At 58.1% G+C, this 15,240-nt stretch overlaps 1 protein-coding gene across 2 annotated transcripts; it reads right to left on the bottom strand.

Annotated features, from left to right (window-relative positions):
* Nucleotides 1-370: 370 nt before the first annotated feature.
* Nucleotides 371-6,038, bottom strand: FN3KRP (fructosamine 3 kinase related protein). Of its 2 annotated transcripts, none has more exons than XM_055337926.1 (6): nucleotides 5,858-6,038; nucleotides 3,665-3,816; nucleotides 3,206-3,297; nucleotides 2,549-2,631; nucleotides 1,588-1,710; nucleotides 371-1,383 (listed from the first exon to the last, which is right to left on the bottom strand). In XM_055337926.1, exons 1-6 carry the CDS (start codon nucleotides 5,996-5,998, stop codon nucleotides 1,045-1,047), a joined length of 930 nt encoding a protein of 309 aa, XP_055193901.1. In that variant the 5' UTR covers nucleotides 5,999-6,038; the 3' UTR covers nucleotides 371-1,044. The 2 variants fall into 2 exon arrangements, with proteins under 2 accessions (XP_055193901.1, XP_055193911.1); XM_055337936.1 differs by having other exon boundaries at nucleotides 3,665-3,811; nucleotides 5,858-5,967.
* Nucleotides 6,039-15,240: the final 9,202 nt, after the last annotated feature.

Below are 15,240 nucleotides of genomic sequence, written 5' to 3'. Positions count from 1 at the left end.
TGCTCTTCTCTTACTGAACACTCAAGAAAAAAAACTGCTCTTAAGAAACAGTCACGGGAAAAAAAAAAAAAAAAAGAAAAAGAAACAGTCGTGGGGCCTGGGGGACCCGGCAGTGGAGTGTCTGCCTTTGGCCCAGGGCGTGACCCCGGGGTCCAGGGATTGAATCCTGCACCGGGCTCCCGGCACGGAGCCTGCTTCTCCCTCTGCCTGTGTCTCTGCCTCTCTGTGTGCCTCTCATGAATAAATAAAATTTTTTTAAAAAAAGAAAAAAGAAACGAGGCCGTATCTGTTTATGGTCACAAAGGTTTTGCGAACAGGAAAGATAAATGTTGAATTACAACGCAAATGAAGGAAATACACAGTCTTGTCATCACTCAAATCACTCAAAGTTTATTCAAATTTTTATGCAAAAGACTTTCTCAGCATCAATGCCATTGAGGGGCACATCGCTGCGAGGACCAGGACGAAGGGAGGGCCACTGGTTCACCATTGTTTATGCAAGGGAGTAAGTAACTCGCAAGCTTTAAAACAGCATCGGGACGGGTGCTAACAGGGGATTCAGCGGCTCCTAAATTTACCCAAGACTAGCAGTTTGGTCGCTCCCAGAATCAGCGTCCAGACCCGTCGGCCTGCGGCACAGAAGGAAAGGGAATGTGCTCGGTTGAAATTGGTGATTCGGAGCCACCATCGGCTCTGGATTCATGTCTACACCACGTCTAACCCCGGACATTGGAGTCGCTCCTGGAGATGAGACGGGAGGAGCCGAGGCGCGAGTGCCCAGCACCTGGCTCGCGGGCCGCGTCCCCCTCAGCCTCGGGCAGCTGCTTCAGTGGGACCCACACGCCCTGGTCCCTGCGGGCACTGCACTTCCAGTGAGGCTCGATCCAGCTATGGGTCTAACAAAACGTGCGGCCTCGGGAGGACGGAGCCTCTCCTCCTGGTACTTACAGGGCTGGGAAGTCAGTGTGAAGAATTGGGGGAGCTGGGGGGAGCCGGGGGCGGGAGGTGCAGACCTGGTGCACCTGCACCTCCGGGCCAGGGAGCTCATCTGACGAGGTTCCTCATGATGTTCAGGGACGACCCTCTGTACCCCGATCCAAAGTGATTCCAGTGGTTCAAGTAGTGGAAGAGCTGATAGAGCTGCAGGCGAGCCTCGAAGCCCGGGGCCTTGGGGATGGCGCCGTGGTAGGCGGAGTAGAAGGAACGGCCGAAGCCTCCGAACATGCCGGCTATCGCCAGCTCGTACTCCGCGTGGCCGTAGAAGGAAGCCGGATCGAAGATGACGGGCCCGGAGGAGTCCTCTGCGACGTTTCCGGCCCAGAGGTCCCCGTGGAGCAGGGCCGGGACGATGTCCAGGTCACGAAACAGGTCAGGGATCTTCAGCTGCAGGGACGACGGGCGTCCTCAGCAAAGTGAGCGACACGTGTGGGAGGGACACGGATGCTTTTCTGCAGGGCGTGGCACGCAGACGCCCAGGCGGGGCGCAGGGACCACGAGCCCCCACCGAGCCCCCACCGCCCCCACCGCCGGCCCAGGCCTCCTCCTGTGCAGACCCGCCCGCAGGCCCTGCCTCAGGCCTCCCCTCACCTGCAGAGCAGACCAGAGCTCCCGGGCCTCCCTGTCCCCAGACCCCTTCTCCACCATGTCCATCTGGGGCTGAATGCGCTGCCGGGCATAGAAGGTCACCCAGTCGTCCTGCCAGTCGTTCACCTGCGTGGACAGAGGGCAATGCCAGGGCCGAAGGAGCGGGCCCAGAGCGGAGGGGCACCGCTGCAGGGCTGGGCCGCGGGGGTGTGCGGCCAGCAGGTGGGGTGTCTTGGGCCAGGCTGGGACCCAGACCCCGTCCCAGGAGCGGGACCCTCCCGGGGCAGAGCACAGAGGCCGGTTGGAGGAGCTCCAGGTGCTCCGGGCAGCCCACGCTCAGGTGGAGCACAGCCCCGGCCCCTCGCAGCCCCCCAGGACTGCCCACCCGAGCACCAGCACGAGGAGTCGTGGGAGGAGACGCTCCGAGGAGACGCTGGAGACGCTGACCGGCAGGAGGGCCCACCTGCCAGCCAGGTGTCCGCACGCACGCGGGGCGAGCTGCAGGCAGGGGGGGAGGGGGCAGGACTGGCCGAGGGCCCCTGGGAGCCCTGCCCCCACCGCGCACCTTCTCACTGCCAACCTGCTGGCGTCCCCCTGCGGACCCCAGGAGGCTCCCAGCTCACCCAGGGAGCCCCTCGTGAAGCCACCTGGCCCCCCGCTCAGCGTGTGCTAGGCACTGGGAAGAGTGGGGGGATGCTCGCGGGCAGCCAGCCACAAAATCCTACCACTGGAACGTGCAAGTTCCTCGCACCCCGCCACCTGGAGAACCTGCATCCTGACCTGGTCCCACGTCTCTGAGCTCACCCATGGGTGATGTGGGCAGGCCTCGCGTCAGACTCTCAGAAATTAGGAAAGACGAAGGGGGCAAAGACCTGAGCTAAGTTCCGTAGAGGCCGGGCTTGTCCGGGCCCCAGCGGCCCACCTGGCAGGCGGTGGGAGGGAGGCCAGCGCTGGTGCCACTCACCTGGGGGAGGTATCCACAGCACGTCACCACGTCAAACCCGAACTTGTCCACGAAGGCCCGGTCCACCTGCCCGCCTCCTTTCCCTTGGGGGCAAAAGCAACAAAGAGAGACAACTGGCGCCCACGCTGCCCAGGCGGCCCCGGGCTCGGAGGGCTCCAGGTCTGTGCCTGCTGCGCCCTTCACCCACGTCCGCGCCCGGAGGTACGAGGTACGGAGCCTCCTCTGCATCCCCTGTGGCTCCCCCGCACCCGAGCACGTGCCGAGGCCTGCACGACGTGAGGCCGGACGGGGCAGCGGATCCGCGGCCATCTGTCCCTGGTGGGTCAGCTGTCCGCCCACACACTGGCCCCGGGGCCACACACGGGTTAGCAAACGTCCAAGAGGAAGAGCCTGGAAGGTTCTGTGGATGCCAACGGCAGGCTAAGGCCCGAGGCTGAGGCCCAGCCCCGCGCGGGCCATTCTCAGGGAGAAGGAGCCGTGGGGGCAGCCAGGCAACTCCGGGGAAGGAGGGGTACAGGGGCCACATCAGGACGGGGGTCGGGGGTCGAGTCTTGGAAACACTCGCCTTCCTAACGCAGCATCACTGCACGGGGTGTCCCCGAGCCCCAGCCCGGGTCCCGAGCGCAGACCTGGCCTCGCCCCGACACGGCCACGTACCCACGGTGCTGGCCTCCTTCCGGAGCGTCTCCCCAAGCCTCTTGTTCTCCAGATGCAGGTCGGCGAGCTGGGTTCCCAGCCTGGCGGCGTGGCTGTGAAGCAAACAGCGTCGCCAGGCGCATGGACGTGACCATGCTCACACCTCCTGCTCGCTCTCGGGCTCGTGCGGCAGGTCCGGGGACACAGAGTGGGCGTCGGCGGGCGGGGGGACACGGGCCCCGGGGCTCTGATGCTCCGTCCCGGCCTCTGCCGGCAGCCGGGTCCCCTTGTCGGCAACCGACCTCGGGGACCGCATCTGCCCTGGGCTGCTGAGCACATGTCCCTCAGCCCGCAGCACCCACAACACGTGGGGCCACGAGCTCGAGCTCCTTGAAACGACACCCCCGGTGCAGGTGTTCAGGGTGAAGGGACCACCCAGAGGAGGAGCAAAGCCAACCCGGGGGGGGGGGGCGCACAGACCTGTCCAGAGCCCGCATGTCCACGTGCTCCATCACCAGCGCGCTGCCGCCGCCCGGGACATCAAGGACCTTGATGGGCTTGGGCACCCGGACCGTGTCCGTCCTCAGGATGGCGGTCAGACTTGCCATCTCACCTTCAAACATTCTTCTGGCCTTTCCGAAAAACAACGGAGGGGAAGGCGAGGGGAGCAAGGTCACTCCTGGAAACGGTCTGCGGTGTCCTCTCAAGCGCGGCGACGTCAAACCAAGGCCGCCCTGCCCGCTTCCCAGCAGGGTGGGAGCCAGAGGGTGGCACGCTGTCCGGGACCCTGCTCTGCACTCGGGGGCAGTCCAAGGCCTCGAACGTGCCACCCTACGTCCGGTGCCCGCCGCCACCACTCCTCCCTCGCAGGGGAGAGCGGTCCAGTGGCCCACCCCGTCCTCTCCCCAGTCCTGGCTCCCCCAGGCCGCAGCGACCGGCCTTCCCCTTGTCGCTGTGCCCACCCCGCAGGACACTTCCCCAGGGCAAGTCCCAGCCTGGAACACACCCTGAGCTCGCAACCTGTGTGACGGCCCCTACCCGGTCACTGCAACGGCTGCCTCAGTGTGCACACGCCTGCGGGCGCAGAGGCCCCCTGCCTGCAGCCCCGCCGCCTGCAGCCCCGCCCTGCTCCTGGGGGGGCACCCCTGCCTGCAGCCCCGACCCCACCTTTGCCAAGTCAGGTCCTTCCTCCTTGTGCTTGAAATTTCAACGAAATTCATTCCGACTTCTCAAGTGCCCCCCACCTCCCCACCCCCAAGCACCTGCTCCCGCCAAAGGAGGTTTTTTGCTTTTTGTTTTTCACTCAAAACGCTACCGGAACGTGAGCGGAATCGGCACAGGCCGTGGGCTGCACCTGGGTCCCCGCGGACCTCGGCCGAGCACAGGGGCCGCAGCCCAGCTTCGCGGACCTGCTGCCCCCTCCCCTGCAACGTCCAGCTGCCCCTCCAGCTGCCCCTCCAGCTGCTCCTCCAGCTGCTCCTCCAGCTGCCCCTCCAGCTGCCCCTCCAGCTGCTCCTCCAGCTGCCCCTCCAGCTGCCCCTCCAGCTGCTCCTCCAGCTGCCCCTCCAGCTGCTCCTCCAGCTGCCCCTCCAGCTGCCCCTCCAGCTGCCCCTCCAGCTGCTCCTCCAGCTGCCCCTCCAGCTGCCCCTCCAGCTGCCCCTCCAGCTGCCCCTCCAGCTGCCCCTCCAGCTGCCCGCCTGCTGTCAGGACGGACTCCAGGGCCTGCAGCAAGTCACCCAGGCCCTGCGCCAGCACAGGGGGTGACAGCACCGACCTCATGGGCTCGCCTCACGAGCAACTGAGCCGCAGTTGACACCGTGGGCCTGCTACCTCCTACCTCCTACCTCCTACCTCCTACCTCCTACCTCCTACCGGGCGCTCAGCAGCCCCGGCGCTACCCTCCCCAGGGCCGAGATAAGGGCCGCGCCCTGAAGACTCCAGGGTCCGGGATGGGGGAAGACAGCGACGCGGCCACACCTCGTCCCAGAGCAGGGTCGGGAAGGAGAGTCAGGGGTAGCTCCCGGGACAGGGGGGAGGACCCGGGAGCCCAGCACAGGTGAAGCCTCAGAAACCACTGCTGGGGGGGGGGGCGGGAGATGCAAGCAGCTTGGGCGAGGGCAGGGGAGGGGAGGGCAGGGCCAGAGGGCCTCGCTGGGGGGTCGAGGTCCCCTCGTGGGCGACATTTTCTGCCAGGGACCGGCTCTGAGGGGCGCCAAGGGCGGGGGTGGGGGGTGGGGGTGGCCTTGGGGTCCTGTGCTCCAGCCCCCGCGTGGGGAGTGACTCAAAGACCAAATCCCAGTAAAAGAGAAAAAGACAATGGATTCTGCTGACAAAAGGACAAGCAAGCGCCAGCGCGGCGGTCGCCCGAGGCCCCCGACCCCGGCCGGTGGGAGTCAGACCAGGGCGCGGCCACGTGACCGGGACCAAGGGGGGGTGCTGAGCAGGTTGGGGGACCGTCGGGGGCAACAGGCGGGACAAGGGCCAGGGCGCTGCCGGAGGGAGGGCGGCCTGGGGCACGGCCCACCGGGCAGGACTGCGCGCGGGGTCCCGGCCACGAGGATGGCGGCGGCTTCACCCCCACCCCGGCCACACCGCGGCCGCGACCCCGGGCCCTGACCTTGACCCCAGGTCCCGACCCCGGACCCCCCACGCCCCGCCTACGGCCGCCCTGACCTCCGCCTTGGAGTTCACTTTCACAAACACGCGTCCCCTGTCCGTGTCGTAACTCTGGCCCTGGCTGATGCACCCGCCCCCCGAGTGACCCGTCGCCCTGACGAAGTCGCAGCCCAGCTCCCGCCTCAGCAGAGCCTCCATGGTGCGCGGGGAGCGGCCGCCGACCGCCGGGCCCGGGAGACGCCGCCAGCGGGGGCGCACCGTGATTGGGTGAGGCGCTGAGGGGCGGGACCGAGCCAGGACGCCCTGGGATTGGCTGAGACGCTGAGAGGCGGGACCGGCCCGCTAGAGCAGCCTGGGATTGGGCGAGGTGCCGAGGATTAAGAGGCCGGGTCTCCAAGTCGCCCTGGGATTGGATGGGGCGCTGAGAGGCGGGACCGAGCCAGGACGCCCTGGGATTGGCTGAGACGCTGAGAGGCGGGACCGACCCGCCAAAACACCCTGAGACTGGGTGAGACGTTGACAGCCAGGACGCCCTAGAATTGGCTGAGACGCTGAGGGGCCGCCAGGACGCCCCGGGATTGGGTGAGGCGCCGCAGGTGCCGGGCCGGGTCCTGGCTGTCGCACCCTGGGCCCGGGTGACAGAGCGCCCCCTTCTGGCCTCTGCCGCATCTTAAGGGAGGTTTGCTTCGGTTTTTTTTTTTGTTGTTTTTTTTTTAATTTTTATTTATTTATGATAGTCACAGAGAGAGAGAGAGAGAGAGGCAGAGACACAGGCAGAGGGAGAAGCAGGCTCCATGCACCAGGAGCCCGACGTGGGACTCGATCCCGGGTCCCCAGGATCGCGCCCTGGGCCAAAGGCAGGCGCCAAACCGCTGCGCCACCCGGGGATCCCTGCTTTGGTTTTTATGCACGTGATTCTCAACTGGCTTCCGTCTCGCGACTACACCGGTGACTTGAGCCCTTTGCTCCCGGCATGGGGTCGTCCCACGGAGGGGATGGCAGGGCAGGGACCGGGAATTGGGATATTCTGGGAGAGCGGAGGACCAGCCCAGGGCCCGAGGCAGGACCGGAGCACGGGGAGGGCGGCCGGTCCACGCCCGGGGGCGCCCGGAGAGCCCGACGATCCACATCGCGGAGAGCCTCGTGCAGGCCGCGCGGACAGCGGGACCCGGGGGTTCGCCGGGGTCACGGGGCTGTCAGCTGCGCGCCCCCTTCCGCTGCAGACGGGCACGCTAAGCATTTCAGGGGGAGGGTTGTGCGTTGATCAGCTCAATTCAATTGATGCGGATCAATTCAGTTGATGTACACGAACAATAGTATCTGTGACTCGTGCATTCAGAGTTCGCGCCCGTAATAAAACAATTAGTGGAGAGTGGGGACTGGCTGTCTCCCATTGGCTGAGCTATTGCCGCCTCCCATTGGCTGGGCTGTGGCCACCTCCCATTGGCTGGGCTGTGGCCGCCTTCCATTGGCTGAGCCACGGCTGTCTCCTATTAGCTGGGCTGTTGCCAGGGCAGCAGGCTAACCTTCCGTCCCGCACCTGGTTGCTAAAGTAGTACCACCTGCGAGGAGTCTCTCTGCATCTCCCCGTGGGTCTGTAAGTGGTAACGGTGCTGGGCACCCAGCGGCCCCTGCCGGTCGCCTGACTCCATTTTGGTGAGACTTGCCTTGATTATTTTTCACAGCTCACTATGAAAGGTTAACTAAGCAGATTCTTTTTTTTTTTTAAATTTTTATTTATTTATGAGAGAGAGAGAGAGGCAGAGACACAGGCAGAGGGAGAAGCAGGCTCCATGCACCTGGAGCCCGACGTGGGATTCGATCCGGGGTCTCCAGAATCGCGCCCTGGGCCAAAGGCAGGCGCCAAACCGCTGCGCCACCCAGGGATCCCAACTAAGCAGATTCTATAAAGAACCAAAAGAGGTTTTACAAATTAAAAACACTAATTAAGTAATTACATCACCTACATTAAAATTAAAATGTAGAGCCTACTGGGCGGATTTAACAGCTTGGATGAGAGAAGATGTCGGAAGATGTCAGAAGTCACGAAGAGCGGCGCCTGGCTGGCTGAATTGGTGAAACGTCTGCCTTCAGCTCAGGTCATGATCCCGGGGTCCTGGGGTCGAGCCTTCGTGGGGCTCCCAGCTCAGCGCGGGGTCTGCTTCTCCCTCTCCCTCTGCCCCTTGTTCGTGCCCTCTATCTAAAAGGAATAAATAAAATCTTTTTTTTTTAATTTTTAAGAAGTAATTAAGAATGTGGCACAAGGAGACAAAGAGGGAAATTGCAAGCAAGCTAGGAAACATGGAAAACAGTAGATATCTAGCTGCAGTTCCAGAAAAGGGGAAAGGAAGAGGCTACACTTGAACAGAAAATGACTGAGAATGTTCTAGAACTGACAAAATACACCAACCCTCAGATGCAAGTTCCCCCCAAATCTTAAGCTACATAGACTAAAATTTTATATGTAGGCAATAACAGTGAAATTGCAAGCCACCAAGGGCACAGGAAATCCCTAATGTACCAGCAAGGAAAGTCAGATTGCTTGAAAAGATCTAAAGTAAGTTTCCCGACGTTAATACTGGAGGCCAAAGGTAGTGGAATGATTGTCACCGAAGGAATATGACTGCCCCGGAGAAATACCTTTTCAAGAGTGAAAATGAAATAAAGACATTCTTCAGGAAGATGGTGCAGTAGGACACCCACATCAGTGTAAACAACCTAGAAAATGACCTCAAGACTGGCAGAGCAGACTCTCCACAGCTACACGGAGGGAAGAGGCCACAGAGCCGAGGGTAGGAAGAGCAGAGATGCGGTAGGCAGCCGAGCAGATGGAGGGACCGTCCTGGGCAGGGAGGGATGCAGGTGCTGGGAAGGGAGAGGGCCAGAACCTCACGCCAGTCACCCTGGGCACGGGAAGCCTGCATGGAAACCAGAGGGACATAATTGCACAAGTTCATACAGTCTGTAGGGCTTAACACTTGAAACTTTAAGACATTACTCAGACTGAAGGCCATTTGCTTTTATTTCTAGTGGTGCAATTTTCTACCAGCAGACGCTGCCAAAGGAAAGTTAAAAAAAAAAAAAGATGCTTTTCAGCCAAAAGAAAAGTAATCACAGGTTGTAAAGCTGTAACGCAAGAAGGAGCAAAGAACAAAGAGAGTTGTACATAAATGAGAAACTCTAATTAAATAGATCATACAAAATAGCAGTGAGCCATGTACGATAAAAAGAGAATTTGAAAAGCAATTGACTTTTAATTTTTTAAAGATTTTATTTATTTATTTGAGACAGAGAGAGAGAGAGAGAGAGAGAGAGAGAGAGAACAAGCAGTGGGGAAGGGACAAGCAGTCTTCCCGCTGAGCAGGGAGCCTGATGTGGGTCTTGATCTCAGGACCCTGGGATCATGACCTGAGCTGAAGACAAACACTTAACTGACTGAGAAGCCCAGGTGCCCCAAGAGGGTAGATTTAAGCCAAATATATTGACAATTACATTAAGTATAAGTGAACAAAATAACCCAGTTGAGAAACTAAAAATATGACACTTGAAAAAAGTAAAACACAACTGGTTATATGTTCTGTGTAAGAGTGAAAAGTAAATGGGCAGCCCAGGTGGCTCAGCGGTTTAGCGCTGCTTTCAGCCCAGGGCATGATCCTGGAGACCCAGGACTGAGTCCCACATCGGGCTCCCTGCATGGAGCCTGCTTCTCTCTCTGCCTTTCTCTCTCTCTATGTCTCTCGTGAATAAATAAATAAAATCTTTTTAAAAATTTTAAAAAGAGTCAAACCACCACCTGGCTGGTTCAGTTGGAGGAGCACCTGACCCTTGATCTCAGGATCATAAGTTCAAGCCCCACATTGGTTGTAGAGATTACTAAAAATAATGATAATAAACTTATTAAAAACAAGAAAAGTCAGATGAAGTACCATACTAGGTAAGCGAAAGTTATAAATATAACTACATTGATATCAGACACATAGATTTTAAGGCAAGCACAGCTCCACATCACACAGTTCCAGGGGTGTCAGCTTCATGGACCATGATATAAACTCCCTGCAGGGGTGCAACTCGCTGGACTGGGAAAATGCATTATTAGTGACAAAGGTGGTCATTTCATAATGATGGAAGGTTTAACACAGAGAAGGAAAAACATTTTTTTAAAGATTTATTTATTTATTTAGAGAGAGCGAGAGAGAGGCAGAGACACAGGCAGAGGGAGAAACAGGCTCCATGCAGGAAGCCCAACACAGGACTCGATCCTGGGTCTCCAGGATCACACCCCGGGCTGCAGGTGGCGCCAAACCGCTGTGCCACCGGGGCTGCCCAGAAAAACATTTTAAGGGATCCCTGGGTGGCGCAGCGGTTTGGCGCCTGCCTTTGGCCCAGGGCACAATCCTGGAGACCCAGGATCAAATCCCATGTCGGGCTCCCGGTGCATGGAGCCTGCTTCTCCCTCTGCCTATGTCTCTGCCTCTCTCTCTCTCTCTGTGACTATCATAAATAAATAAAAATTTAAAAAAAAGATTAAAAAAAAAAAAGAAAAACATTTTAAATACGGATATAGCCTCACCCTGTGAGCTGGGCAGCGCACAATCTGCATAACAATGTTTGGTGCCTCTCCCTAAAATGAAAGACAAAACTATAACTCTTTCAGGAAAAAAGAAAAAAAAAAAACTAAGAGAAGGATGTCTTAAGCAAGACACAAAGCCTTAGCCATAAACTACATCAAAGTCATTAGAATGAAGACTATTTTCTCACCAAAAGATAAGAGAATGAAAACACAAACCACAAAGTAGGAAAGGGTACTTTCAATACACATACTCACAAAGAATTAGAATCTCTATTTTTTAATCCCTAAAATGTAAAAACCTTCTACGGGGATGCCTGGGTGTCTCAGGATAAACCCAATAGAAATTCCTGGATATGGGGTGCCTGGGTAGTTCAGCAGTAGAGTATCTGCCTTCAGCTTACGGTGTGACCCTGGGGTCCTGGGGATCCAGTCCCATGTCGGGCTCCCCGCAGGGAGCCTGCTTCTCCCTCTGCCTGTGTCTCTGCCTCTCTCATGAATAAACAAATAAAATCTTTTTTTTTTAATTTTTTAATTTATTTATTTATGATAGTCACAGAAAGAGAGAGAGAGGCGCAGAGACAGAGGCAGAGGGAGAAGCAGGCTCCATGCAGGGAGCCCGACGTGGGATTCGATCCCGGATCTCCAGGATCGCGCCCTGGGCCAAAGGCAGGCGCCAAACCGCTGCGCCACCCAGGGATCCCTAAAATCTTTTTTTTTTTTTTTTAAAGAAAGAAATTCCTGGATATGTGCACCAAAAGGATGTTTAGAGTAGAATGACTTATAATAGCGCAAAACATAAATCGCCTGGGGTGAACACATCTACAAGGACCCTCGGGAGTCATGACCTGTTTACTCCCCTCCCCTGAGCGCAGACAGAGCCTGTGACGTGCTTCTGACCAGGGGAATATGGCTAAGGTCGTGGGATGTCACTCTTGTGATCACGTTATATTATGTGACTCTGTATGAGCAGACCCGAGCGAGAGATTTTCCTGGTGTCCTTGCAGAAGGAAAAGGCTGGGTCTGAAATGTGGAGCAGGCACCTAGCTTCTGGGACGTGAACGTGGGTCCAGTCAGCAGTTGGTAAAAGGCCGGGGGTCCCGGGCTGACAGCCAGAAGAGAACAAATTCTGAAGCCAACAGTGTCCTGGGAAGCAGATTCTTCCCATCGAGCCTCCAGGTGAGAATCCAGCTCTCCCAACACTTGGCAGGTGTGCAAATCCCCGAGCAGGAGACCCGGTCACGCCGTGAGCCGTGGAAACCGTGACGTAGGTGGGCATGGCTTACCCTGCTAGATCTCTAGGCACGTTCATGTTGATCTCATTAACCGAAGAAGGGATGAATAAAATTCAGTTTGTTCATCAACGGAATACAACCCAGCAATAACCTACAAAACCTGCAGTTGTATTCGGCAGCTGCACACGCCCTTTACCAAAAAGGAAAAACATGAAATAACAGACACAGATTCCATTTTTTATAAAGTCACAACTCTGTAATTTAGGAATTCACATCTGGGTGGTAAGATAAAGTGAAGCCAGCCAGGGGTCCTACCCGGTTTCCAGCGCTGCCGTTTAGCAGTGCCCTGCACCGGGTTAACAACAAAGTTAGTTTCGTCCAGTTCTGAGCCAGAAGCCTGAGGTCGAGCTGTCGTCGGGGTTGGCTCCTGGTGGGCCTGGCCTCGGGGCTCGCGGACCCCCCTGTGTGACCCGCGTACTGCGCACCTGTCACCTGCCAAGCGCTGTGGCCTCTCTGGCCCGGGCTGCCCCCGGGGGGCCACCCCTGGGGTGACTGCCCCCTGGGTGACCGCATTGCCCACCGGAAGCCCAGCTCCAAAGGCGGCACAGGGCGGATTAGGCTGGGACCGTGGATGGGGAGCGGTGGACACAGTTCCCAGAGGTGGTGGCGGAGCCAGATGCCGTTGGTGCCTTGACTGTGACCTCAGCCGCCACGGACCCCCGCGGCCAGCCTGAGCTTCTCCAGCTCCTGGGACCCTGAGGGGTCCCCCCGGGGGGGTGCACTCCCGTCACCTCCCCACCCTGTGGGGCTCCCCGGGTCATGCCCGGGTAAGGGCCTTACACCTGCTTCTGGGGGAGGCCACCCCAGGGCAGTGGTTGGCCACGTAGTAGGGACGCTGTCGCACTGGGGAGGCGCCTGGACGTGTTGCATTTCCTGACCTGGGGTGAGTTATAACCTGACTGTTCACTTTAGGGTTATTGTTTTTTTTAGGACTGTATTTATTTATCTGAGAGGAAGAGAGCGCAATAGAGACAGCGAGAGCAAAGCAGGCTCCCAGCTGAGCAGGACCTGGTGGGGGGCTCTCGTGGGTCGGGAGGGCGGGCGGGGGGTGGGGAGCAGGGCTGCCCGCGGGGGGCGGGGTTTGAGAGCGGGCGGGGCACTGGGCGGGGTCTGGGAGGAGGGGGTGGGGCAGTGGGCGGGCGGAATAGGAACGGGGCCCGGGCGGGGTTTGGGGGTGGGCGGGGCAGTGGGCGGAGTCTGGGTCGCGGGTGGGCGGGGTCTGGGAGGAGGGGGTGGGCACTGGGCGGGGTCTGAACGGGATCCGTGGGCGGGGTTTGGCGGCGGGTGGGGCAGTGGGCGGGGTCTGGGGAGAGGGGTGGGGCAATGAGGGGCGGAGTCTGAACGGGGCTTATGGGCGGGGTTTGGAGGTGGGCGGGGCAGTGGGCGGGGTCTGGGAGGAGGGTGGGGCGGTGAGCGGGCGGAGTCTGAACGGGGCCTGTGGGCGGGGTTTGGAGGTGGGCGGGGTCTCGGCGGAGCAAATGCACCTGGACACCTGCATCAAATGGATGGATTCTGTCGAGCGACTCTTGCACTTTCTGGAGCATCCATGAGGTTACGGTTTTGCCTAAAATAGGTTTTCTTTCTATGGCGGAAGAACAACTGGCACCTTGGCTGTGAATTCTTGGTGAGTCACCAGCAAGCACGCAGTCGGTGTGAAGCTCTGCTCAGCTGCTGGTTGCTATTTACTTCTTGTCAGCAGGGGAGAGAAATGAGAAGAGTTAATTGGTGTGTGCAAGTGCCTGGCTCTGGAGAAAATACGGTCAGTCCCTTTTTAGGTCCTCGGTCTATTTTTACCTAAGCATCAGAGAAAGAAACCTAAGAAACGCGTTTCCATTGTCAAGTGGGATAAAAATATGTAGAGATTCTGCATCTCATCCAGAGATGGCAGGTATCCGTTCTCTCCTCCACCTCCCGTCGTAAGGCCCCTGGATGGAGCTCTGCGCAGTGTGACGCGGCCGCCCACTGTGTGGGACGAGCTCTGTGCTGCAGACACAGGACAGGTGCATGGCCGGCCCACGATTAAACAGTCCCCACAGGACCCTGTGACTCCAGGCCGACACCAGAGACAGAAAAGCTTATACATCCACGCAGAAACCTGTACACATATGTTCAAAGCAACTCCATTCTCAGAGCCAAAGCGTGGAAACAACCCAAATGTCCATCCACAGATTAATAAGCAAAATGTGGTCCCTCCACACAATGGAGTATTGTTCAGCTTTAAAAAGGAAGGAAATTCTGACACCTGCCGCAACGTGGGTGAACAGTGCAGACATGCGCAGGGAAATAACCCAGTCACAAAAGGATGAATATTGCCTGATTCTTTTTATACGAGGTTCCTGGAGCCGTCACATTCCTAGAAAGTAGAATGGTGGTTTCCAGGGGCTGGAGCGGCGGGTGGGGAGTTCGTGTAGAATGGGGACAAGGTTTCAGCTTGAGGAAGATGAAAACGCTCTGCAGAGGGATGGTGGTGTTGGTTGCACAACAGTGCAACTGTGCTTAATGCCACTGAGCTGCACACTCAAACATGGGTAAAATGGTAAATTGTTATATATATTTTACCAGAATTTAAAAATCAAAAGAAAGTAAAACTGGGGCTGTGTTGCTGTACCGACCAGCTCCAATGTTGGGAGCTGTGGTCAGGGCCTCTGGTCGTCCTGGTTTCTCTGGGCCCTCCTTTCCTCAGTGCAGGAGGGATCACAAGCCCACCCCCCAGGGTTGCCATGAGAGGGTCAGCACAGACGTCCTGGGGCTCTCACCACAGGCCTGGAGTACTGTACACCCCTGCCCCTAGCCCCAAGGACAGTGTGGGAAGATTCTCCTCCCCCTTCCCCGGGGTCACACGTGACCTGCCCTTACCACCTAATGCCACCGTCAGCCAAGAGGTGTTCACAGGCACTGCTGGGAGCGACCTGTTTTCATCTCAAGGTGAGGAATGGCGATGTGCAATTCTGGAGACGTTCTATTTTTTTTTATTTTTTATTTTTTTTTTTCTGGAGACGTTTTTAGTGGTTACAGCTGGGAGAGGAGTGCCCTGGTATCTAACGGACAGGGGTCAGGGATGCTGCTCTGTCCAGCAATGCAGAACAACCACCACAAAGAACAATCCAGACCCCTGGGGCTGGTTCAAACATCCCACACTGGACCTCGAGACTGTCCGAGGGCCCCGGGAAAGGCCGACTGAGGGATTGGTGAGCACAAACCTCCCAGCCCTGGCTCTCAGCGGGCAAAGCTCCTCACCCCAGAGCTCATTCCTGCTCGGGGTAGGCCTGCCCCGGTCCCCACCATGATGCCTGCTGTGGACTGAATATGCTCCCATCCATATATTGAACCCCTAAATCCCAGTGTGATAATACCTGGAGATGTGGCCTTTGGAAGGTAATTAGAGCCCCGAGGTCGTCTGCCGGGGACCTTGATTATGCATATTCAGAGGACATTCTAAGATGGACACAGGGCTGCCAAGGATGTGGAGATCTTCCCCGTGGGGTGCTGCCAGAGGCTCTGCTACAGGACCCGTCTATTGGTCCAGAAGGGGGCATGGATTCCCATCAGGGTGATCCCCGCAGGGAATCTGGGGATTG

This window comes from Nyctereutes procyonoides, unplaced genomic scaffold (assembly GCF_905146905.1).
Source record: "Nyctereutes procyonoides isolate TBG_1078 unplaced genomic scaffold, NYPRO_anot_genome, whole genome shotgun sequence".
Classification (NCBI taxonomy): domain Eukaryota; kingdom Metazoa; phylum Chordata; class Mammalia; order Carnivora; family Canidae; genus Nyctereutes; species Nyctereutes procyonoides.
The sequence above is the reverse complement of the archived record's forward strand: the minus strand, read 5'-3'. Positions and strand labels throughout refer to the sequence as shown.